Source organism: Mercenaria mercenaria, chromosome 15 (genome assembly GCF_021730395.1).
Source record: "Mercenaria mercenaria strain notata chromosome 15, MADL_Memer_1, whole genome shotgun sequence".
Classification (NCBI taxonomy): Eukaryota; Metazoa; Mollusca; class Bivalvia; order Venerida; family Veneridae; genus Mercenaria; species Mercenaria mercenaria.
Window position 1 is genome coordinate 35,071,157 of NC_069375.1, and position 25,941 is coordinate 35,097,097.

Genomic DNA, 25,941 nt, shown 5'->3' on the forward strand with positions numbered 1-25,941 from the left:
ATACTTTGAGGCAGAGCTTTAGCATCATTCTGGTACTCAGTTAGGTTAGATGCGTATGTTCGATACTAGCAAAATAAATTAGTTAGATAAAGACCGAGGCAATTAACGTTGAAGTAATTATGTCGAAGAATAGAAGTTCTGTTAATAACTGAGGAAATGTTAGTGAACTATGTTAGAGAATTATGAAGAAAGACATTGATGTATATATTATCTTAGAACTTAGTACAATATTAAATAGTAGTTATCATACAGAACAGAGTTGTTGTTGTTGTAGTTAGAATAGTGAACTTTAGACCCTATTACACCACACTATTCGCATTTACTAGCGTTGTAACCCTGACACAAGTTTACAGCATAGTATTAGTATTCGCATTTACTAGCGTTCTGAGTAACCCTGGCACAAGTTTACACCGCAGTATTCGCATTTACTAACGTTCTGACTAACCCTGGTACAAGGCTACAGCGCAGTTTTCACGTTTACTAGCGTTCTGAGTTACCCTGACACAAGTTTACACCGCCGTATTTGCAATTACTAACTGCCAGCGTTCTGCATAACTCTAGCCAGGAAGGTCTAATACGTCGTATCAGTTGTTCCAGCTCTAGCATAAGTTTACATTCAACCATTCGAATTTGCGAGTGTTCTCAATTTCTCTAGCACAAGTCGAGATAGCTTTAAATTCCATCATCGGTTCTGAGTAACTAAAGCACAATTTACACACTTTTGTCATTCAGCAGTTAACTAATTAACACGTTTAACTGTACGGTTATACTGAAAATGGCAGTATTATAAGGATATGCTAATATTTGATCTGTTCCTGTTTTGAAATATCGTTCGCCAGCCAACTACCGCATTATGCACGCTATCTAACTTTTATATGATATATGAGGAATAAAGAAAGTCTGTCATAAATCATTTTTATTTTAATTTTAATATCTACGCTACAAATCTGACAAAAAAAACATGCATAAAATGGACTACCAATCAAATTTTTGCCTCGCTATCCGCGATAACTCTGCATTATATGGTCTAAAGTAAGCTCTCAACTTATGGTAATGTGTTTTACTTAAGGCTGGGTGTTCTCTCCCCTTTCCTGAACCTAAGCAAGCAGGTGATCCTTCCACATTCAGACAATAAAATCCCTTTTCTTTATCCAGTATAAATTTATCTTCAGTGATGTAATGTTTTATTCCAAGAAAACTTTCCGCTTTCGCTAGCACGTTTATTTGATGTTCCTTGAATTCGTCACCATTTAGTATTAATATCTGGGATAATTTGAAATATTTCAGCCATCTTTTGAGTATCAGGCTATATTTTGATAAATATATATACTTATTATTAGGATCGACAGCACCACTGCGTGTAAATACAATGTCTTCAAATGATTTCCCTTTTACTTGTTCTGGATGTGAATTTTTCACCTGAAATAAAGACAGCAGTGTCAAGATTGTTAGGATTGTTGTTACAGAAAATAAAAGCAGTACTTTAAAATGCCATCCCATAGTATAAATTGCGTGATTGTTACACCCGTAATTACATTCGGGAATTTCCGTGTGATTACGTGCTCTCATTCGACGTTCTTCGAACGTCAATATAGCCCAGCGTACGTCAATATAGCCCAGTGCGCACATGTTTTTCCGTACAAATAGGAGAATGCCGAAATCTCATACGGACAAAATGTAACTTGCCGATTGGCATTACGAGTAGGAGGCATTCATTATTGTCGCAACGATTTTAAAAGATCTTTTATTTAGAGAAAAGCAGAATTTGTATACTTTTATATAGTATTGCTTAATAATCATATATGGTATGACGAAAAGGGAACGGTGAAAAAAGCACATGTGGGCAACAAGATCGCACCACCGATCTTGCGGCGGGATCGAACCCACGTGAGGACGTTTTTCAAAAATTGGAGACTTAAACACAAAAACCACGGATGCCCGAAGACGTTTATGGCCAAAATAATATAAAGTTAGCCCCTGTCACAGCGTTGTCGTTTCTTATTATAGGTTAGCCAAAGTCGTAACCAGAAATTCAAAGTTTTTAGGTCTCTAAGCTGGAATATTTGAGTGGAGACATTCACGTATGTTACATTTTAAAGAACCTTTTTTCACACTAAATGTTAAAATTGTGCAAATAAGCTTTTTTTTTGCATCTACAATAAAAGAAAAATATTGGTTCAACAAACGTTTCTAATATGAAAATATTTTTGGAACATTTAGTGACCCTTTTTATTGGAACAGTGTGTAGCTGAACTGTATTTCATTTGTATGCACTTTGTCTATAATCTAAATTGATTGCAGTATTACGGTTCCTAATGGAAAGATGAAAAATATGAATCTGAACACAATTGTTAATGATATCTTTTTAAAAATCCAATTAATTTGATAAATTTCAAGTTATTAAAACTGCCGAAAAAGTAACTGAGCGGTTGGGGTATTTCAAACCCTAGAGTTATATTATATAACGTCAAAATTTGTATTAAAGTCTAACAGCCAGCCTTTGATTGCTTAAGAACAATTACATTATCAAAAACTAATTGTTTGAAAGTCAGTGTTTAAATAGCCTTTTAAGATTTAATAACTTCAGAGAAAATTCCATATTTCACATATACCAGGTTAATTAAAATGTGTATAATTTTGTTTGACATACGGGTAGAAAGCGACATCCGGTCTTAAACTATCCCAAAATTAACGTATTTATGATTACAGTAGATGAACCTTTGCCTAATTTCTAGGTTACGAAGGACTTTCGGTGACATGCCGACAACCATTACACTTACAATATACTTTCAAGGGCAAGCTCGACAACTCTCTAGAATCGATCTTATTATTAATCTTTTCTCCGAAAAATGCTTTAGCTTGTATTAATATGACTATATACTATTCTAACTAGTACTCAAAACCCTTTCTAATTACCTGCAAGTAATGGGACACGGCCCTATCAATGGGGTTTCTAACCAAGAGTATAAGTTTGATGTGCTTATTCATTTTGTAAATACGTTGTGGAGCCAAGGCGTTCGGGAAATATTGTGGCGCCTTTTCTATTGTCGTCTGCTCTTTCGTCTTGCACGCCATCTGCTGCCGGTACCAAGATAAACCTTTAGAATACGTCGAAGTGAAGAACAAAGTCGATCTTACGTTCAGAGACATTGCTACTTGTGGGTTGATAGCAAGAAATGTCGAGAAGGCTTCCGTACCGGCTTTCATCACGCCTGTGAACACAAAATATCTCAATAACTCGGACCTATTATATCCAAGTTGTCTTAAATAACAGTTTTTTACTATATACCTATATAAATAATATCAAAAATTCGGCTTCTATTTCACAAGTAAATATGAACAGGCAGAAACAAATTCCGTATTGTACCTTTTGTATTGTATGTTGCCGGACTACTTTAATATGCATGAGCTGATACAGTTCTATAAATAGCGCACATAAAAATTTCACTCAGTTCTATTTTAATATCAATAAACATCGAAAATTTCGTTAGATAACAAAACAACAAACAGAAAGGTGGAACATCAATAAACATCGAAGATTTCGTTAGATAACAAAACAACAAACAGAAAGGTGGAGGTACACAAAATGTATATAATAATAGTGTCATTTTGTATTCGGCTCTCGTGGATTTGCAAGGTCGGATCACACTCGGCGCTTGCGCGCCTCGTAAAATCCGATCTGGCAAAATCCACTCGAGCCGAATACAGCATCCCAGATCAAGCTACTGTTATAATAACCCCATTTTCTTACCTTAGGAAAAGCCATAAGTATATTCCTTATGGTATATTAGTGGACACGATGCTCTTAAATACAGAAAACTATTTAGTTAAAGACCATCTTTGAACTTTAAACACCTGATGAAGTGTAGGAATAAGCTGAAAACATTTTACATAGAATAGCAGATCGTCTTCATACAAAAATTATCTACTATTTCGTATATGGTGCAGAAAAAGTTCTTCCACTATATCTGATTAATATGGCATATAAGTTTTTTTTTAAAAGTATATTTACCCACACATTTAAATATCTGAACAGTCTTGTAGTATTACGCTCTGTGATCAGTTTTGTTTTATCCTTTCAGAGATTAAAAAGGCCTGTCCAAAGCTTTGTGCCCTTTTTCTTTATATTTAGAAAGTACAACATAACCTTTACTACATTTTTTTATAACTTTGTATTTGACTGATCAAAATAAACAAACAATATGGTAAATAAGGTAACGAAAATATGTACTTATAATTCAGATTCATATTGAAATTTCAGGCTGTCAAAAACGTGATGTACCAACCCGGCAGTCTGTGCCTCGTTTTGAAAATTAGGGATTTGTCGAGAAATCCAGAGAATGTTAGATCCGCTTAATGGGAAACTGGTCTATTTTGTCATAGAAAAATTAATACATTAGAAATATATTTCCATATGGCTAAACATTACAAATTTTGACCTTATTATTCGACCAGCTTTAACCAGTCTTTACTCTAGTTTTCCATAAATAATAGCCAGTTTATAAATATATGTATATATCTATAAATATAATATATAACTGATGTTTTCAGCACCTTTTATCTCTCATTTTGCTTTTTATATAGTCGATAAGAACTAAAATCGAGCAGTTATAACAATGTTGCCTTAAAGTGGTGACTTCTTGTATCTTTCAGAAAAATGCTATACATGTATATGCTAAAAGCATGTGGACTGTTCAACTGTTTTCATGTCAGCCGAAAATACAAACGACATGCATTATAAATATGCCTGAGCATTATCTATTAAGGTGCGATTAATGAAATGGGTGCAGCTTGATTTATACTCACCAATAATAATTGCTTCCGGTAGCGTTTGTCTGCACTTCCGGTCCTCTGCTAGCATGTCATTACGTCCCAACAGTTCGTACTTCCGCCGCCCTCTTCGAGTCAAATAACGATTGTCTGAAAGCAACCACATATGTAAATTCATAAATGTCCTAAATGTAGTAATACATATATTACAAAATATTAAGGTCTACAGTCTTCAGTCTGCAGTTCGATTTGCAAACTGAAGTATTTTGCTACTCTGCAAAATATTTTGCAGTTTGCATTTCTCAAATTGCGCTTTGTAATTTGAATTGCAAACAGTTTGAATTTCGCGATTTGAAAAGCAAATAGAAATTTTAGATTTCGGTTTAAGATATATGTATCTATTGAACCGAGATTCGATATCTTAAAAATGTTTTTAAAGGCATTTTAGGGTTTAAATTTGATCATTTCAGTCTCTTTTTATTCTGTAAGTCGGACTGCTAACTGCAAAACATTTTACATTGGCATTTACGATTAGAATTTTAGAATTCAAAATATGATAATTTTATCGAACCTCGATTCGCTTTCCCGGAAAGTAGGCTTTTATTTTAAGGGTAGGCCTATTTCAAACATTGAAATTGAGCATGCGCTACGTAATTTAAAAAAATAATCAAACTGCAAAATTGTAAGCTTATTTTAATTTAATTTATACTTATAAAAAGGAGAATATGAAGAATCCGAAATGGTTAACATATCCTTTCTTAGCAAGGATTTTCCTACATTTGAAACTGTTTGTAATTCGAAATGCAAACTACCTATTTTACATGTTTTGTAATTCGCATATTGCGATTAGAATTTCGGGTTTCTGACAATCTTCATCGACCTAAATGTTGTATTGGCCAACTGTCGTGGTCTGACTTTTTTCCCATTATTTAAAAGGCTCATAATGCCTTTGTTGATAGTGTGGCTGCCACAATTTTTGTTTGAACACTGACAGGCTGAGGTAATATATCAAATACTTTTTTTAAATCCTATTTTTTGATAGTTGTTTTTTTCCAATATATGTCGAAGATTTGAATATTGATTAACATGGTAGAACGTTTTATTGAACCCATTGCTTTTGATTATCTCCCTTTATCGTTCTTACGCCATTTGTTCATATACAGAAATGTAAGTAGTGTTTTTCTAATCAACATCTATGTAAACACCTGGTTCATCTGTTTTAACATAAAATTTAAAGTCTTATGGAACATTACGGTCTCAGATTTCACATTAAAAGCTTGTTCATATTTGATATTTTAATTGTGGAACTGCAAAACATTTCTCAGAACAGTTAGATCTATAATATTTTGCAGCTCAAAAGGAGACAGCTTATGACAGTATAAACATTTGAGACTGTTAGCGATAAATGTATTTTTCTTGACAATGTGAAGTAGTTTAGAATTATACGTGGTGATCTAAAAAATAAAATTTCAGTTTTCAGTTGCAGACCAGCTTACCGATAAAAAAGGCAAAAGAGTTGAAGAAAAAAGAAATGAATAGAACAGATTTTTTTACATGTAAGGTTCTTATACCTGTTGAATGATCAAGTTTTCTAGACCGTCGAAATTCTCGAATACTCAGACCTTCGTCTGTGTCACCCTGTTCTGTAAAATACCATGATGGTAAAAACTGATCTATAATAGAAATCTATCAGTCAAGTTCCAGTATGTAAAAATATCACGTATGTTCCTATTATATATGTTATATAAAAAGTACGGTTGAACTGAAAATATATTTTTAACACTTTGATGTTGCTGAAGAAATTTTTCAATTACTGTATTAAAAACTTTTACGATCTTTGTTAGGCAACCTTGTTAAACTACAAATACATTCTGCATGACCACTGTCAGAATGTCGAGCCCGCCAGCTGTCTAAAAAAGTAACATTTATTATGCTATTTGGCAGTGTCAGAACTGATTTACACTAGCATCTGCATTTGCATATGGATTTTTTTTTGACCAATTATAAAAAAAAAAGTCTATATAATATTAGTCCACAAAAACTCTATACCAGGTAGAGATAAGTCAAAATACACCTTAAAATTGGATGTAACATGCATGTTGTACCACAGAAAAGTGTTCTCAATTTTCCCCACGGCCAGTAATAAAAAAATTACAATATAAGCTATTTATAGTAGCAACAAAGGGAAGTTATTCAATAAATAAGGTCGCCGCATGGTGTTGAATATATGTGCCAAGTTACATCAAAATCCCCTCATGCATGAAGACGACATGCTCCAGACAACAATGTCATTCTTGTATCTGACGTTTGGCCTCTAAGTGTGACCATGACTTGAGACCTATGGACCTGGTTCTTGCGCATGACACTCCGTCTCATAATGGTGAACATAGGGTTTGCGCTTGATACTCCTTCTCATTGATGTAAACATTCAAGCCAAATATAAACAAATTTGGTCCATGTATGTCAAAGTTATGGTCCGGACAAACATCAATTTGACATTTGACATCCAACTGTGACCTTGACCTTAAAGATAGGAACAAGAGGTTTGCGCATGACACTTCTTTTCATTGAGGTTAACATTCATGCCAAATATAAACAAGATTGGTCTATGCATGTCAAAGTTATGGTCCGGACAAAATCGGACGGACGCATGCACGGACGCACGCACATACACCGACCCGCCAAAAGTGACGACTAAGTCGAGCTTACCGCAAGCGGGCTCGACAAAAAAATCAACAACAACAACAAAACAAACGGGGCACTAAATTGCCAAGAGAATGTAATATTGAAAGTATAGTAAATAATGAATTAAGAAAAATCTAAAATACTGTTGATATATCCAAATTTAAACTAGCTGGCTATCTTTAAAGCTATGTGACAGAAATATACCTTTTGGATGAGGGATGACAGTAGCTTTTAAATCGGCTTTAACGATGGCTATCTTTGGTAGAGCAGGTTTGTGAATTTTGGGTGGCACTTTCACATCTAACAAATGTAAGGATATGATTGAAATGATGCCACAGTACATACAAAATAGAATTTACGGTACAGACAAAATAGAGCCTACGGTACAGACAAAAAGGAATTTACGGTGGAGACAAAATAAAATTTACGATACTGACAAAGTTTACGGTACAGACAAAATAGAATTCAAGGTACAGACTAAACAGAATTCTTTGCACAGACTAAAAACATAATTCATTTCAAAGGGAATGACAACATAGTTTTAATGTTTATTCTCTTTGAGTCGTTAAATAAAAAAGCATAATCTAATGACTTATTTCATTATTATGTCACTGTACTTATATCAGTACCTTATTAACGGTACATAATTTAAAGTATTTTGTATTCAATAAACTATTTAGAAATTCTTTTTCAGTAAAATATAAATAAGGACCTCAACATGAATACAGATAATATTGATAACGCTTAGTGGGCACACAATACTTTCTTTTGGGAGGTTTACAGTTCGAATCCCAAGCTAGATGTATCCTGGCTTAAGACAACACGTATAAGGTTATTTCAAATCGTTTCGTCCTGGAGACTTCTTATTCATGGTGTGGAGAATTTGGAATCTAATTGAGGCGAATAGTACAGTGCTAGTACAGAATACAAGAATTTTGGTTAAGATAACTACCCGACGTTACAAAACTGCAGTGCAGCAAGAAAAAAGGGCGATAAAGCCAAAGCAAGCAAACGGATTGAAATGTATGTCATATACTGGCTGCATGTTCTCAGAATCAGTGGTGTAACAAAAGGAAAAACTTTTTTGAATCGAATTTTGATGAAAGATTGTTTTGTTTTAAACCTCACTGAAATCCAGTGTTGTGCTCCTGTCTGTGCAAATGACTGAATAAAATGAGCGCATTTTAGCAAGGCTGAATTCGGAGCATATTATTTGTGCACTGCCAGTGTTGAAACACTTTCATGAAAAAGCTGAAGTTTTAAGACTTAACACTAAAGCAATATTATCTAACTTTGAAATGACAAATAAATATACACTTATTACCTTTTATCTTTGGGTTGTGCGACTTTTCACTGACGTGATCTATAAAAATAATCATTTGGTAAAATATTTAGAAATATACATTTGAAAATAAGGCATTAGTACTATTTTTGTGATGTATTTTTGGCACTGTATAATAAAAGAAGTTTAATGATAGAACTAGAAATAGTAAGCATGGTTGTGCTTCTGAAAACTAAGCAAAATAATAGATCTGAGTACGAGATTCTGTTGTATATTTTGTTGTTCTTTGCTAAATTCTTGATGTCATTAATAAGTTTAGAACTGCAAATGCATTTTTTTACAAAAAAAGTTGTTTTATTTTTGTTTTACAAAAAAGCTTTCATATTTCAAACCTATTGATTCTTTGGTTTAAAGTGATTTTTTCTTTTTTATAACCGGTATCTATGAAATTCGGAAAAAAATGGTCACTAATGGAAGGTGGCCATAATTACCTCTTGGTTTAGGTTTCTTCAAATATGCATTTACAACGTCTAGAAAAAAACGCAAACAAGAAATCTAAATAATGTTAAACAGTTTAAGTAAGAGATGATTTCGACGAATATTGAATCGACGAGAAAATCTCAATCTTAACGATTCTGAAAATAAGCTTAAACAAGTGTTTTATATCTGTCCAGACAGAAATGCCATTCTTAATCATTTTTATGTGAATTGATAAAAAAAGAACCCTAATGAAAGTAACCACATATGGGATTTGCGTGTGAATTCAACAGAATACGATAGTTTTATATTGAGAGGAAATTATTTTCCAACCAGTTTTTGGCAATAAATAATTTTTGATCTAATTCATAGCCTTGGAAATGTTTTAACTGATTCAGCACTACTGATAATTAGTAATAATTGACGAAATAATAGGGAATTGATCTTACCGATTTTCGTCGCGAAGCGACGAAAATCGGGATCGAATCCCACTACGGTAACATACGAGGGTATCCAAACAACACATACTATCCAAATAAAAAAATATGGAGTTCCGGTTTAGACCATGGGCGTGCGACGACCCCGATGAAATTCGGGATATCACGGTCTTCGTTAATGTTAATAAGCGTCCGTCAGATCAGTAGGCGAAACGCAATATCCGCACAATAAGATGTCTGCGACTCGGAAGAATATTCAAAGTAAGCTGTTAATTTTGTTGCGTCAGAAGCTAATCAGTCGGTAACGTGACTACACTGATATAATTTGTGATAAAAACATGCTTTATTCAATACTGAGTAGCATTTTTAATCGGCGACATTTTGAACATTTTCATATTTAGAGTGAGAGTGGATACACGTTACACTGGCGCCGACATTTTGAAAATTTGAGGAAACAAAAACATTCTCCAACGAGTTCTTCAGCTCGGGGAATGAGAGAATAGATTCACCTTTGTGTCGCTTTTCAGATCGTATTTAATTCCTTTCCGGTACTTTAGTTTCTTTGAACTGCTTTGTTACTAAGCCTATATTGAATTTTTAAAATTAAGAAATCCGTGATTTTACTTGCAGGCATGACTGATTAATGGAATTATTTTACTTTTATATAGAATATGGACGGCACTCCATTACAGCATGTGCATGGTTGGACCTGTTGACATTTTTAGAAACGTGAGTAACTAACTTTCCATTGTATAATAATAATGTGAACAAACACCCCACCCATAAAAAGCATAGAAATTCCTTATTTTTTACATTTTTATTTATTCATCAATTTGAAATGGGCCTTTTAGATTATTATTTCTTAAGGCTCACTGCATGGAATTCCAGACGTTTCACCCCCAAGACTTTTCCTCCCCTAGACATTTCACCAGGTCTAGGAAAGTGGAGTATTTACAGATTATCTGTAAATTTACAGATAATCTATAAATTTACAGATTTTTCAATCTGTAAATTTACAGATCAAGTGTTTGAAAACTGCTAAATTTATGTATAAACACAAAATCGCAGCTTGAAATTAATTGATTTACTTATGGTATGTATAAATAAAGGCCAGTTGTAACTTTCAGTCATTTCTGTTGACTTTGATTTTTCTTAAAATGCCAAAAACTCAAAGTCAACAAAAATGGCTGAAACCCACAATTGACCTTAATTTATGCATGCTGTAAATAAACCAATTAATTCCAAGCTGCGGTTTTGAGGATAAATGTAATTTCATCAGTTTTCATACACACAATCTGTAAATTTACAGACTGAAAAATCTGTAAATTTATTGATTATCTGTAAATTTACAGATAATCTGTAAATACTCCACTTTCCTAGACCTGTTCACCAAATTGGGGGTGAAAAGTCTTGGGAGGAAAAGTCTTGGGAGGAACAGTCTTGGGGGTGAAACATCTGACACCCCACTGCATGTATACACAGGAATTAAGCTGAGCTTATGATTCTGCTGATAAGCTGTGCTTGACCTAAATATAGCATTATAGGGAATCAGATCGGCTTATAGAAAAAATATAGGTTTTAAACAGGCTGACCCAGTAACAATGCCCGATCTGGCTTTCGACATAAAAACTAACATTTTTTGAAAATAGTAAAGATATTTCTTTCAAACTTGGTTCATCTGTTCATATGAGTTATGACACAAATTAAAATAAAAAATAACTTGGTTGCCTTCCAGCCCTTTTTTTGTAAATTTGGGGAAGGGTACCAGGTCCCTTTTGGAGGGGAAATTTACGTCGCGAAATCATTGTTTGGAGGAATATATTTGCTGAAAAGTTGTTAAAATCAGGACTGAAAATCAAAATTAATTTCATTTTTTTTGCATGGGGAATTTTTGGCCAAGGTGGGGAAAAAAGTATACTTTTTAGATTGGGGAATGGGGCCGAATTTCGGCCCTAAAATCAGCATAAAAAAAGGCCTGCCTTCAGTTTTGGTAGAATTATTTCCCCTTTTCAGATTTTTATGACGCATAATTTTTGAAGTCCAAAAAAATATGTGTTAATGCATTACATTATTTGTTTGTTTCGTATATTCCACACTCATTTGACACCGTGCAAATTGTCAACAGTCGAAATAGCGTTGATAAGCGCAACTCGGCGCAGACATGCAATTCGGCTCGATCTTTCTTTGGAATATGTAATACTGTTTACATGTCGTACTGATACAACCACATTTTAAAATAAATTCGTATTGATACATCCACATTTTAAAATAAAGTCATATCTGATCCTAACAAATTCGTAATTACAAAAATACAGCCCTTATCTGGAGTTCTGAAGCATGCTCGATTAGTTGGTCAGAATTATGAAGGAATTGAATTCAAACTGTTCCATAAATGCACAAGAGTTTAAGAGTTAGTCAGAACCATAATCATGCAGAAGATGTAATTACTTTCACAAATCAAATTTTGGACTCGCTAAATGCAAGTCAATTTCATGGAATGCAAGTTAAGATAAAAATTTCGCACAATTTATTTTGTAAATACAAATAATAGTCAAAATTGTTGCGGTTTTTGTTAATGTTTATAGATTCGCTTTCATTTGAGGATAACAGAAAACACAACATCTTTTTTGGTTAGCCATTTTTTGTTGAATGGATTACTGATTATAAAGAAATGTAGAGGTCTATCTTACAATTAAATCTAGAACACAGGCTATCTTTCTAATTCGTACATGTATACAGTTGAATCGCTATTTATAATATTAGGTACGAAAATTTGCCTTGCCGTAGTTTCAGCCAGTAGTTAAGTTACGCCATCAATGATGCGTTCCGAATTACTTTGAAGGTCATATTGAGTTATAACGCACAAAATTGTACACCAAGGAAAACCGTGCAAACAATATATTGATGTTCTAGCATGATTTTTTAGGATATTCTAAAATTTTTAATTGAAAGTCTAAATTTGCAAGTAGATTTCAGATTAAGCAACAAGAAAAAAAAGCTACATGCTAAAATTTGCAGTACGTTGGTCAAAAAAGTTAAATTTGAGCTCTGCAAATGCAAACTGAAGCCGCTCACATTACTTTTTGGTCCGATGCATTCAGTTCCTGTTCTCCTAGGAATCCCCAGTCGAGCATGTCCCAAACAATATGATGAAGTATTTTGAGGGTATGAGCTAGACCATACTTATTTCAAAGCCTGACAAAAGCATCCAGTACTGTTATTAAAAGTTGTTATTCACAGTTCAGCTATATTTCATGTATGGATAAAACAAATTATGTGATCTGTGATCATTATAAATGTGTATACAGATAAAACTTAAACATGTGAACAGTTTATTCAATAAATAAAGTGTAATGCAAGTCTTTGTGATGTTTATATAAAAGCAAAATTAGGATTGGTTTTACGAGTAATTTCAGAATTACAATTAACACAAATAGAAAAAACCAAGCCTGCACAAGAAGGCTAATATGTCTCCCTAGACTGAGCTCTTGCCGTGGTGCAAATAGATTGTTAATGTGTGTCTGTTAAGTCTTGTTAACAGTGAGTTGCAATCTAGTAACTTTTAAGTTTGTATGATTTTTAGCTCACCTGAGCACAGTGTGAGCTGTTGTGATCACCTTAAGTCTGTCATTGTGCTTCTCAACAATTTGCCTGTTATTAAACACCCTAGTAGAATGTTTTTTTAAATGTTAAAGGGATGAGTTGAAGTCTGATCGATTCCCGATTGAGGCAGTGCCTTATTTCATATTATTTCCGTCTTGTTACTTTTGTTATAAATACAAAACTTTGATATACCTTCTTTCCGCAGAGCAGGCAGTCTTTCATTATGTATTTTTTCATTCCCTTTAAATTTCTTCATTCCACCAGAGTGATCTGGAAGGAGGTTGTATTACATTAACCCTTACCCTGGTAAATTTCTATAATAAACTTGTCCATCTTTCAACTAGGACAGTACCATTAACTATTAAAAGGGAAAATTTGTAAAAAATATATACAAAAAAAAAAGAAAAGAAAAAAGAATCAGGAAATCGTGCCACTAGCTCGTGCACTTTTTGTTACAGCGAAACACTGCACTCGCGTAATCTTTACAGCATACTACTGTACGATCATAACCTCTCACTTAACAAATATGTCATGCGGTAAGGCAGATAATAACTTCCATTTTTGGTTGCGGGTTTATCCCGCTACCAAAGTTAAGTATATCTCTGACAATCATGTAGCATCTTTATTTGATTCCAAATCACATCCAAAGGAATTTGTTCATATGCTACACAAAGTAGTCCCATTCACGAACTGAATTATCAATGATCAAGCAGTTCTTATTCATCCTCTATCCATTCACACTGGCCATTTAGATTATGTAAGATCTGTCAATGATTAGGTATTCCAGTCCATGGTTACATCACTGACTTCCAGCTGTTCATGTAAGGTCAGGCAGAGTTTATCTTAGATCGAGGCATATTAGTATTTGTTTCTTATACATGTATATTTATAGATTGGCATTTAAAATGAAAATAACTCTAGCAAAACCCGCAACCACCAGACATATCAAGGCTTTGATTCACACTAAGTATCTTACCATGTTTGGCAGATAGTGCCTTCTCGTTATGCTATCATATTACACAGAAAATAAGCATCCTGTGCATTGAGTTTGTACTATGTACATTATAAGGCTCTTACACGACTGCCTGAGTAAGACAGCGTTTTTTACCAACTGATGGGAAGTAATGGAATAAGAAACTGGGCGCTTGTGAGGCGCTTGTGAGGTTTTTATTCATTCTGTCCCGGGGGTTGGGAAGCACATGCTTTACCCGAGTATACAGATTAGATCATTTGTCTTTCCTATCGCCAATATTTTCACTATTTCTACAAAGATATTTAAAATCAAAAATCGTTCATACCCTCAGACATCATAATATGGCATTTTAACCCTTAGCCTGCTGCAGGCGAATTTAACAGCCTTTGCAAACAGCTTGGAACCAGATCAGACGTAAATCGGCGTCTGATCAGGTTCCAAGCTGTTTGCTACTCTGACAATATTTCTTCCAATTTTGGAGCAAATTGAATGAACTTTACAATTTTAGCAGACGACATTTCCAGCAGACGACAATTTATCTAGCATGCTAAAGGTTAAAAATTATTACGTCAGTATGCGTTCGTGTTGCTATGTTTTTCCTAGAGAAAAGATAAAGTGATCTTCGACCTGGTCAACCTTTACATTTCCTGTAAAGTATGCAAGAAAACATTGTCTTTCCCCGCTAGGTAGCCAAGAAAATAACATCTCATGGCATTGGGATTTGACCAGTTTCACATGCCCGTTTGGTGTTTGAATTTATAATAACTGTAGAGGTTGCTTATACAACTTAACACTGACATTTATTGTAGAAGAATTATGTCGAGTTATTTCACCGACGTAAATGTATAAATATTATACAGCATGCCTTTTTATGTAGTTACCTCTATTTGTCAGAACGGCAGAATGTTTTACTGAACTGGGGTCTTTGCTGTGGGATTTTATGATATTTGTTAGCTTTGATGCACCGCCATTTCCCAACTTGGATGACTTGGCAGGATTGTGTAAACCGCCATCTCCCAACTTGGATGACTTGGCAGGATTGTGTATACCGCCATCTCCCAACTTGGATGACTTAGCAGGATTGTGTATACCGCCATTTCCCAACTTGGATGGCTTGGCAGGAGTGTTTATATTATCTGTGGCAGAGAAAAGAATGTATTGCATATTAAGGAATTAAGTTTAACACTTTGGGTGTTGCGTTATCAATATTTCAGGTTTTGAAGATTTCGTTTATAATTTCCATGTGATGAATAACGTTCGTTTCATAAGTATTTCTTGCCAATGAACTTTTAGTTTATACTAATTAATTTTAGCTCGATTGTGACGAAAACATTAAGCTTATTTGAACCACTCCCGAGTCCGCTTCCTGGAAAAAAACAACAGTACTGGTGTCATATGAGAAGTCATGGTCGTGACCACAGTGGGCTCGAAACCCACGACCCCCGGGTTGAGCGGCCATCGCTCCCCTCTTAAGGTTTAAAATGAACTTTTAAAATATGTTTCAAAGATATTAGTTGCCCGTGAATTTTTAAAAGTATGTTTCATAGGTGTTTCTTAACCATGAACTTTTAATGTTTCTTAAGTATTTCTTGCACCAGCACTGATAGAAATATGTTTCATAGGTACTTCTTGCTCACGAACTAATAAATAATGTTTCATAGATATTTCGTGCCCATGAACTTTTAAAAATATTTTTCAAATTTTTACAGAAGTAACTATTCCATGTCAAAGTAACAGTTACTATAATCTTCTAGACAGGAAAATGTATATGACATTTTGCATGCCGTCCGTTAGAATAATAGCTGGGTATTTATAGGGAGAAACTTAATACAGATATACCATGTCACTTAGAATGGCATGTAACTAAGCAGGTTTTGAATTGTTATTGTACACAGTACATCCGACACTGACCTACCGTACCACTGTGCCTATCACTGAACAAATACGTTTTGAACTAAAACAAGAAGCATACAGATATGCCCTATCCCATTGCTGATCATGAAAGGAAGCATACAGATATGCCCTATCCCATTGATATGCCCTATCCCATTGCTGATCATGAAAGGAAGCATACATATATGCCCTATCCCATTGATATGCCCTATCCCATTGCTGATCAAGAAAGGAAGCATACAGATATGCCCTATCCCATTGCTGATCATGAAAGGAAGCATACAGATATGCCTTATCCCATTGATTTGCCCTATCCCATTGCTGATCATGAAAGGAAGCATACAGATATGCCCTATCCCATTGCTGATCATGAAAGTTAGCATACAGATATGCACTATCCCATTGATATGCCCTATCCCCTTGCTGATCATGAAAGGAAGCATACAGATATGCCCTATCCCATTGCTGATCATGAAAGGAAGCATACAGATATGCCCTATCCCATTGCTGAACATGAAAGGAAGCATCAAGATATGTCCCTATCCCATTGCTGATCATGAAAGGAAGCATAAAGATATGCCCTATCCCATTGCTGATCATGAAAGGAAGCATACAGATATGTCCCTATCCAATTGCTGATCATGAAAGGAAGCATATAGATATGCCCTATCCAACTGCTGATCATGAAAGGAAGCATACAGATATTTCCATATCCCATTGCTGATCATGAAAGGAAGCATATAGATATGTCCTATCCAATTGCTGAACATGAAAGGAAGCATACAGATATGCCCTATCCCATTGCTGAACATGAAAGGAAGCATACAGATATGTCCCTATCCAATTGCTGATCATGAAAGGAAGCATACAGATATGCCCTATCCCATTGCTGATCATGAAAGGAAGCATACAGATATGCCCTATCCCATTGCTGAACATGAAAGGAAGCATACAGATATGTCCCTATCCAATTGCTGATCATGAAAGGAAGCATATAGATATGCCCTATCCAATTGCTGATCATGAAAGGAAGCATACAGATATGTCCCTATCCCATTGCTGATCATGAAAGGAAGCATATAGATATGTCCTATCCAATTGCTGATCATGAAAGGAAGCATACAGATATGCCCTATCCCATTGCTGAACATGAAAGGAAGCATACAGATATGTCCCTATCCAATTGCTGATCATGAAAGAAAGCATATAGATATGCCCTTTCCCATTGCTGATCATGAAAGTTAGCATACAGATATGCCCTATCCCATTGCTGAACATGAAAGGAAGCATAAAGATATGCCCTATCCCATTGCAAATCATGAAAGGAAGCATACAGATATGCCCTATCCCATTGCTGATCATGAAAGGAAGCATACAGATATGCCTTATCCCTTTGCTGATCATGAAAGGAAGCATGCAAGCGACAACAAACAGTCACATATTGTTTCATATTACGTGTACTTTCACTGTATACGGACATCAGTATATTATAGAGACATTAAAATATCGTACATACATGAATATATCATACGGGCACCAAGATAACAGATCAAAGTTTATTTCACACCTATATATTTTAAACCGAATGTTAGCTCTTCTTTCTATCACGTGACAATACATAGAAGCCAATATTGAACTGTGTGATTGAAAATGCATTTACATTTTCTCAAGTATATTTAGCAACATTCGAAATCTACAGTCCACTAACTCTATAAAAAATATTTTTACATATTGGACTGAAGTCCAAAAAAAATCAAAACTTTTCATATTGGACGGGACACGCTAGTTTTCAGTAGTATTTTAATTATGTAACGGCGGGCATTTAACCTTACCGTGTTCCTGGATTCTGTACCAATATAAACATGTTCTCCACAAGTAACTGCCAACTTTCCCACATGAATCAGAGGAGGGGGCGAATGATATCAGACACATCTGATGACTATGGTTTCAGTTAAAAAAAAACATTTTTTTTTCGATTATTTTAGCACTGGGTATAAATGTTGGAAAATTAACAATTAAAAGTCAATTATCAGAGAAGAACTTGTTTATGTGTGTTGTTGTTTGTCAGTTAAAGTGCGTGTGAAGTTTTAACGTCTAGTCTATCTCTCTATGGTGTGAAATAAAGAGGTAATTTACCAGTGTGAAGTACAATACTCAACATTGGCATCAACTCGGCATTCGCCTCGTCCAAGTATGAATTATTACTGTTGTGTACGTGTCGAATTAGCATAATTGAATTCAGTATTGATTTCAAGATTTTATTTTATAAACACCAGTAGGTCATCGACCCATGTGGCAAACACATACATATACATATATGGCGACAGTAATGGGTAGTTGATATTATATATATATATCAGCACAGTTAAATTATGTTTTTTCGAAAAAGGCAGCATTAGGACTGCATGTATTTCATACCACAATAAAAAAATTAAATAATGAGATAAAATCACATGTATGCCTAGAGCTATTATTATAGCTACTGCCAGTGCAAAAAATATCGAAAATAACTTTCATCAAATTTTGAACTAAACATTTGAGTGCTCACGCAGTTTTTTTTCTCTCAAATTTTACTGCTCTCTGCAGACAGAATACTTTATACCAGGGAAGTAATTCCAACATACATTTTATGAAGAATAGGAAGAGTTATCCCATCCAATTATGAAAAAATATGGATTTTTGGATCCGAATCCAATAGGAGAAAAAATACAGAGATTTTGGAAGTGGATTTCGGAAGTTGTTATAATATGCTTCAAAAACTGTAGTCTACTGAAGTAAGAACTCAACACGTTCTACTTTGATAATACGTATGCTAATTTTCCAACATTTACCCTTAGTGCTAAAATAATCGAAAAAAAACTTTTCATGAAATTTTGAACCGAAACTATAATCATTGGATAGGAAACATTCTAACTAAGAAAATGAAACTGGTTTCTATTGTATTGTCACGTGATAGAAAGAAAAACTTCCAACTGGTTAAAGATATGTAGGGGTGAAAAAAATACATTTATTCAGTGAGACAAAACATTTCGTGTCACTGGACAATGGTTTGATATTTATATATTCTGATGCATGTACAATTTTTCTATATATGCATACATGTAGCAATTCTGCTCTATTTTTTCATAACTATATATATAGAGAGAGAGAGAGGGACGGGGAGGGAGAGAGAGAGAGAGAGAGAGAGAGAGAGAGAGAGAGAGAGAGAAACTGAATCTTTCTATGTAAATAATAAAACAAATAAAATTTGAGAAATATCAAAATAGTACCATACACGGGTCTAGGTGGAAGCTTGGAACAGTAAGACATAAAGCAATCAAAGCGACGATAAATAACGATGATCCTGGTACACTTGTCACCACATTTCTAAGTTTTGCCAGACTACAAAAGAAAAATAGAAGAGATTTCAAGTAAAATAATATACATGTACATTGTAAAGAAAGAAATCAGTTTGATATCCATGTCCGGCTCATATTTAAAACAAATGATTTATTTCATTCTTATTACATTTTTGTATGGTTAATGTAGAAACATAATTTCACTGTACATATAAGGGTATGAAATGAAATAATGCTAGTAATAATTATTCCTCATCCAGGTACAATAATAATAAAATGTATTAAAGGTAGTAGTATTTTTCAAGAGTATTTAATCATAATATTATCATACGATTGGCGAAAGCAAAGTATATACCAATACGTTATAATTTTTTTTTGAATGAAAGTTTTTCTTTTACAAAAAAACGAATCCCGTTAAAAATTAGTTTCAAGACAGACATCAACATACTGTGACAAAGCTTCATCAAGGCAATGCTATTTAAAATTCAGTAAAGCGTTTTGAGTACAGGTTCTGTTCAACACTTCAGGATGGGTGAAACATTTCATACAATTATAGGGACCTATTTTTTTTTATATCCATACGCCCTATCATCAGTTTTGTTTGATTTGCATGATACACTTGTCCAAAATGCATTGGTGTATATACTTTCCAGATATATACGATAGAAGAGTTATACATCACTTTTTAACGCATTTTTCAAACACATTTTATAAACAGCTATTGATAAAGGTATCTTTAAATTTACATGTTTCTGGGTGATATCTATAATAATATATAAGTTTCAAGTTTCCAAGTTTTATCATACAATTATTGACTTACGTTGAGGTAAATATGTGTTTTTACGAGGGTCCCTGCCTATAAGGGCCACGCCAACCTAACAAATACATACAATGTAGTAAAAGCCGCCCCGCGTAATCTCTTGGTGATAACAAAATAAAATGTTTTTCGCTGAGGGAGCGGGTCTGTATTAACAACTAACATATGTATAAACCTTTCTTACTGAGATTTGATATTAAATCACTGGTATAGTATTTCTTGATTATTTCATGAATGCTCAGTTTTGGCCTCTTCTTTTATGTTCTACTAGTTATGCTTTTTACATTAACCATTCCCCATGCCTGTTTAATTTTCATTTTTTGTTCAGGTAGAAAGTGTCATATGATAGGCATGTTTCTGTAACTATACAGTCTCTAGTGGCAATAACGTAGGTACAATCACTATATCCGAATATGGTTATTTTACAGTTTATTAATTAAATAGTTGCATATTCTTGTGACTATGGTGTTAATTTTATAATCACTATTCTCGTTAATTCTTTATTATTTTTGTACCAGAATGCATTGATTATCGTCACAATTCGATAGTCGGTGACAGGTGAAAATAGGCAGTTATAGTACCTGATCCAGTATCCAGTTTCGTCTTAAATACTACTTGTATAGCTAAATTTTCTAATACAGACAGTAATACTTTTTACATCAGTCGGTTTTCTTATCATAATTGTCAATTCCTAATGATGTTTTGTAAAATTTTCATATAGACCCCTAGGTCAGTATACAGCTAACTCATACTGAAATACGGTTGTGGTACGGCAGGAAAGCTACACTCCGTGCCTTCCGGTGTACGAAGCAGACGAAAGAAATGATCAAGTTTATGTAAAGTATTATGAATTGAATGGTTTTATTATGATTTCGTTGTTATTTTCTCTAATTATTATAGTCAAATTTTCTTTAGAAATGTCTATTTAGACTGTGAAATGTGCATGCTGCCTCTGTGAACACTGTTCGGATATAATCCGCCAAGAAAGGATACATTATAGAAATAGACTGTATGTGATGATATAGAAATTTAGAAGTAAAAATGTCATTGGAAACTGTTCAGAGGTATGTGCCATTTCATTTATTAGCTATTTAATTAGGACTGGGATGAAATGTTTATGTAAATATTGTGAAAATCAAGAATAATCAACAGACTACATGGTTATATTCGTTTCTCGGATATGTGTTCTAATACAACAGACTGGTATTTAAGTTTTCATAGTGTCTGTACACATGGCTAAAATATTTTAAAAGATGGATGGACTATCATTTGTTTATTGTGTTATACGTCACGGTTTAATCAACAACACTCCCCTCTGTTTTGTTTTCTATAGAAACTAAAAAATATAGATAGTAATTTCAACTGTTATTACCAATAAAACTGGAAACTAAAATTAAAGAACTGCACAGTTTGCACTTGAAAGTAACTAAATTTCATAGACCAACACTCCCCCCTGTTTTATTTTCAAGAGAAACTAAAAAATATAGATAATAATTTCAACTTTTATTGCCCATACAACTGGGAACTTAAATTAAAGATAAGCACAGTCTTCACTAAAAGAAACTAAACAATATAGATAGAATCTTTACTTTATTAAAATATTCCATTATCCTTTGTTTGTGTCTTCTCCTTAGTCAGTGATGTCTGTTGTGCTGATTGCATTTTGAATGTGTGACATTAGAGTGCCGAGTGTTTAAGCTGAGTAAAACATGTTTAAGGCACCACTACATTTTCACAAGGAATGTATAATGTCATATATTCTTGTTTTTTTTCCAGCACAGGCTGAACCGAAAGATAGTGTCTGTAGTGCTGGCTAAGGATGCATGACACCTTATTTTACTTTATTTTTGTTTCCTATTAAATTAATACCTTAAAAATATATAAAACTCACTACCTTAGGACTGCTACTTTAAATATTAATTTCAATACCTTAAAATGTATGCAGATCGCTGTTTGTAAATTGCCACCTTTAAAATTCTTGAATATTATAGTGAATACTGAATTGATAGAACTGTTAATTCTGAATTAATTTTGTTTTATAACATTATCGGATTGTGGTGGTACTTGAAGCTTTAGAGTGGTACCTAGTGCTAAACTATTATACTTACTTCATTTGAACATTCGGATGCGGTGACTTTGTGTTTACATTTAAATTTGGAATATTTGAATGGCACTTTTCTGCGTGCCAGTTCATTCATTTCATTATTACGGCTTGATGTTACAAGATCCATGAATACAGGCATTACCAACTTTTAGTAACATCGATCTATCGGAAAATCGATAAATTTGCCTATATAAACAAAGAAGGAAAAATCACTTAAACTTAAATAGAAAAAGTTCTATTTGGAAATCAAAAATTCGATACCCCACAAATTAAAGTTTAATTTATTCCGGATATTATGAATATTTATTTTAAAAAATATTTTAATATTTGGTTGGTCCTTTTTTACTTTAAATAGACCCACCTCAGTTCATATAGACTCTGTAGGAAACGGGTTAAAAAATTTGACTTTTTCAAATATAACAGATAAAATGAGATATTTTCCGCAAATAATCAAAAATTCGATACCCCTAAAAATGTAGAAAAATTATTCAGTTTTCGTTATGTGTAATTTGTTTTAAATTTGATAATGGTTTGTTTGGTCCTTTTTGCATTTTAGTGTGTACAGTGAACATTTCTTTAAAAATCCGGCTTTTTCCGCCGTTATCCGTAAGTACTCGGAAGCTGTTACGGAAAATATTGTTGTCTGCTAGCCTGACTTTGTCGGTTCAAGTTGTTATAGCTCAAAGCCTATGAATTGTAGGCAACTTCACATTGACCAAAAAAAAAACAACAACAAAAAACTGAGATTGCAATAAGACAAATTATAACAAATTAATTGTTGAACTCAGAAACTCAGAAACCTAGATCTGCTGTCGTTTAAAATAACGCTAAGGAGGATTAAGTGTTCAATTCGCATTTATAAAATATACAAATGCTTTTAATTTTCCCCGCAAAAAAAGATACTTAAAGCAACTAATTCTCATGTGTTTCCGTAAAATATAGTCTGTCAGTAATTGAGTTTCAAAGCATTCTTAAGAAATATAGCGATAATTAATTTCCAGATACCTATAGTACCTATATTATTTTTTGCCGCTGGTGACTTTTTTATTGCCGCGGCGGTCAGGGTCCGATCTCCAACGCGGTCAACTTTTTTTCTTCATATGGGATTTTTTCAAATAATTTTGAAACAAAAAAATCATTTTCTATTATTCATAATATGACCAAACTTTAATTTAAAAGATAGCCTTGATGAACTGATAATTCTGCTTCTTTCCGAATCCACTTTGTATGTATTATTCTGTATTCTTAAATTAATGCATATTTTTGGTACATTCTTAAATCATTCGTTTAAAAAATTGCGATATCTATTATTTGTTTTAGTCCCAAGATTGCACACAATCACATCAAGCATAAAATAATTTAATTGTAACAAATATCTTAAAATTACCCTTTGACTTTTATTGTGTATTACAATATTGCCTAGGGGTAAACAGTATCCGTTCAGTGTTGTTTCAAGCCGGGTCATAAAAAATATGTTACCCCACTTACTACAAGTGATAGGTATTTTTATGGTTTTATGGTTTTTGCGTTTTAATATATTTATTTAACTTTCTTCTGTCTTTATATAGTCTTTTCCCTTTCTTTCAGGAACTTTGTTTTTACGATTTTTACACTTATTTCATGAATCGTATGACAGTACAAATTTAGAATTTAGAGTTGTTCCGTAAATATTTACTGAGTAAAGATCTTGGCCCAAATTTTACGAAAAAACTTATTTATTCTAAAATTATAATTTAGTAAGTCTGCTATTCTAAAATTGAGATATTGATTAAGTTATTGTTATTTAATGTTGGTTTTTTCCTGTAACGATATATTTATAGTTAAAGTATACTATGGTAGTAGTATTTGTCAGCAGTACCTATTCAAGTCACGCAAATATGATATTTCTATTTAGGCACGATATAAGAAGCTTAATCCTTACCATGCTAAATTACAATAATAAACTTGTCAATCTTTCAATTTGGACAGTACTATGAAAAGGGTGCATACCAAAAAGTTACTGGCTGAATGGCAAACAGTGCAGATGATGATCAGTCTGCACATACGTGCAGACTGATCATGATCTGCACCGATCGCAAAGGAAGAACAAATCGTGTCCAGCATAGTAAGGGTTAAGTATTTCCTTTTAAAAGTATAAGTCTTATTTCTATACTTCTTTTTCTTTAAAGCGACTGGTCTCCAAATCGTTCGACAACGTTCGACAACAAAAATACATTTTAGATATCTTGAAAAAAAAGCTATATTTCTTATGAAGGCTCCAAAACTTAATTACTGACAAACTTTATGTTACGGAAATACACGAGAACTTGCTGTTTTACTACCCTTTACGATAAAAATCGAAAAGCGTCAGTGATTTAGAATTTTGAAAATATTTTAGAAACAAAAGCTCATACTCTAATGTTCATAATATATGAAAGAAGTTAGCATGATGTTTCATGTATTAAAAAGAAAGTAAATCTATGTGTTCGATGTATAAAATGTAACGATTTCTAAATATTTCAGATAACATATTCATATTCTTAAATATTACTTTTATTTGACAATTAATAAAGTATTATATAATGATTTTCACTTTAATAATTATTAAAACTTCATTCAGGTATATCATATAGAAAACCGCCCGCCTGTAAATGCATCAGATAATGACCAAAGCTGTTAATTATCGATTTTTGCCCCCGTGTTACTACAACAACAATAATTAGTACGGAAATCAACGAATCCATCCGGTAGCGATGATATTGGATTACTGGTTTTATTGATTTTTATGATTGGTAGATCTGCCCCGCTTTATCGGTTTAGAGATGTTACTAAAAGTTGGTAATGGTGAGGGTCCCTGTCTATAAGGGCCACGCCAACCTAACAAATACACACTTGTCCAAAATGCATTGGTGTATATACTTTCCAGATATATACCATAGAAGAGTTATACATCACTTTTTAACGCATTTTTCAAACACATTTTATAAACACAGCTATTGATAAAGGTATCTTTAAATTTACATGTTTCTGGGTGATATCTATAATAATATATAAGTTTCAAGTTTTCAAGTTTTATCATACAATTATTGACTTACGTTGAGGTAAATATGTGTTTTTACGAACCTGTAAAAATGATACTGACCGAGGACGCAGTCCGAGGTCAATATTATATTTTACAGGTCCGTAAAACACATATTGACCGAAATGTCAGTCTATAATTGTTATATTATATGACTACTCTAATGCATTCATTCAACTAGCCCATATTGCATACATATAAGAAAAAGTGATATCAAAAGAGTCATTATCACTTTTGCAGGTCAATATCGCTTTTTGCGAAACCCGCGCGTGCACTCATTTCGGCCAATCAAATGAGCGTATTTGAAAAGTGTATATAATATTTTTATTTAAACCAGAAGGTCATAGACCCATGCAGAACATATACATCATATATATACATGACAAAATTTAATCCCGGGCGTAATTTAACGCAATAAACAAATGATCCGTATAATACTACAATTCTAACATCTCCAACCATTCTGGTATGTTACAATCTAACATAACAACGAGATACAAAGGA

At 33.5% G+C, this 25,941-nt stretch overlaps 1 protein-coding gene across 1 annotated transcript; it reads right to left on the reverse strand.

Annotated features, from left to right (window-relative positions):
- Positions 1-903: 903 nt before the first annotated feature.
- On the reverse strand, positions 904-3,207 carry LOC123554453 (heparan sulfate glucosamine 3-O-sulfotransferase 4-like). Its single transcript, XM_045344658.2, has 2 exons — positions 2,917-3,207; positions 904-1,419 (listed from the first exon to the last, which is right to left on the reverse strand). The coding sequence occupies exons 1-2, from the start codon at positions 3,205-3,207 to the stop codon at positions 976-978; spliced, it is 735 nt and encodes a 244-aa protein (XP_045200593.1). The 3' UTR covers positions 904-975.
- Positions 3,208-25,941: the final 22,734 nt, after the last annotated feature.

What these genes read in the sequence shown, in the direction of transcription:
- LOC123554453 (XM_045344658.2), bottom strand. Translation starts at nt 3,207, where the DNA reads ATGAAAGCCGGTACGGAAGCCTTCTCGACATTTCTTGCTATCAACCCA. An exon ending in CCGTGTCCCATTACTTGCAG is followed by an intron (nt 1,420 to 2,916) that starts GTAATTAGAAAG and finishes TCTTTATTTCAG; the next exon opens with GTGAAAAATTCACATCCAGA.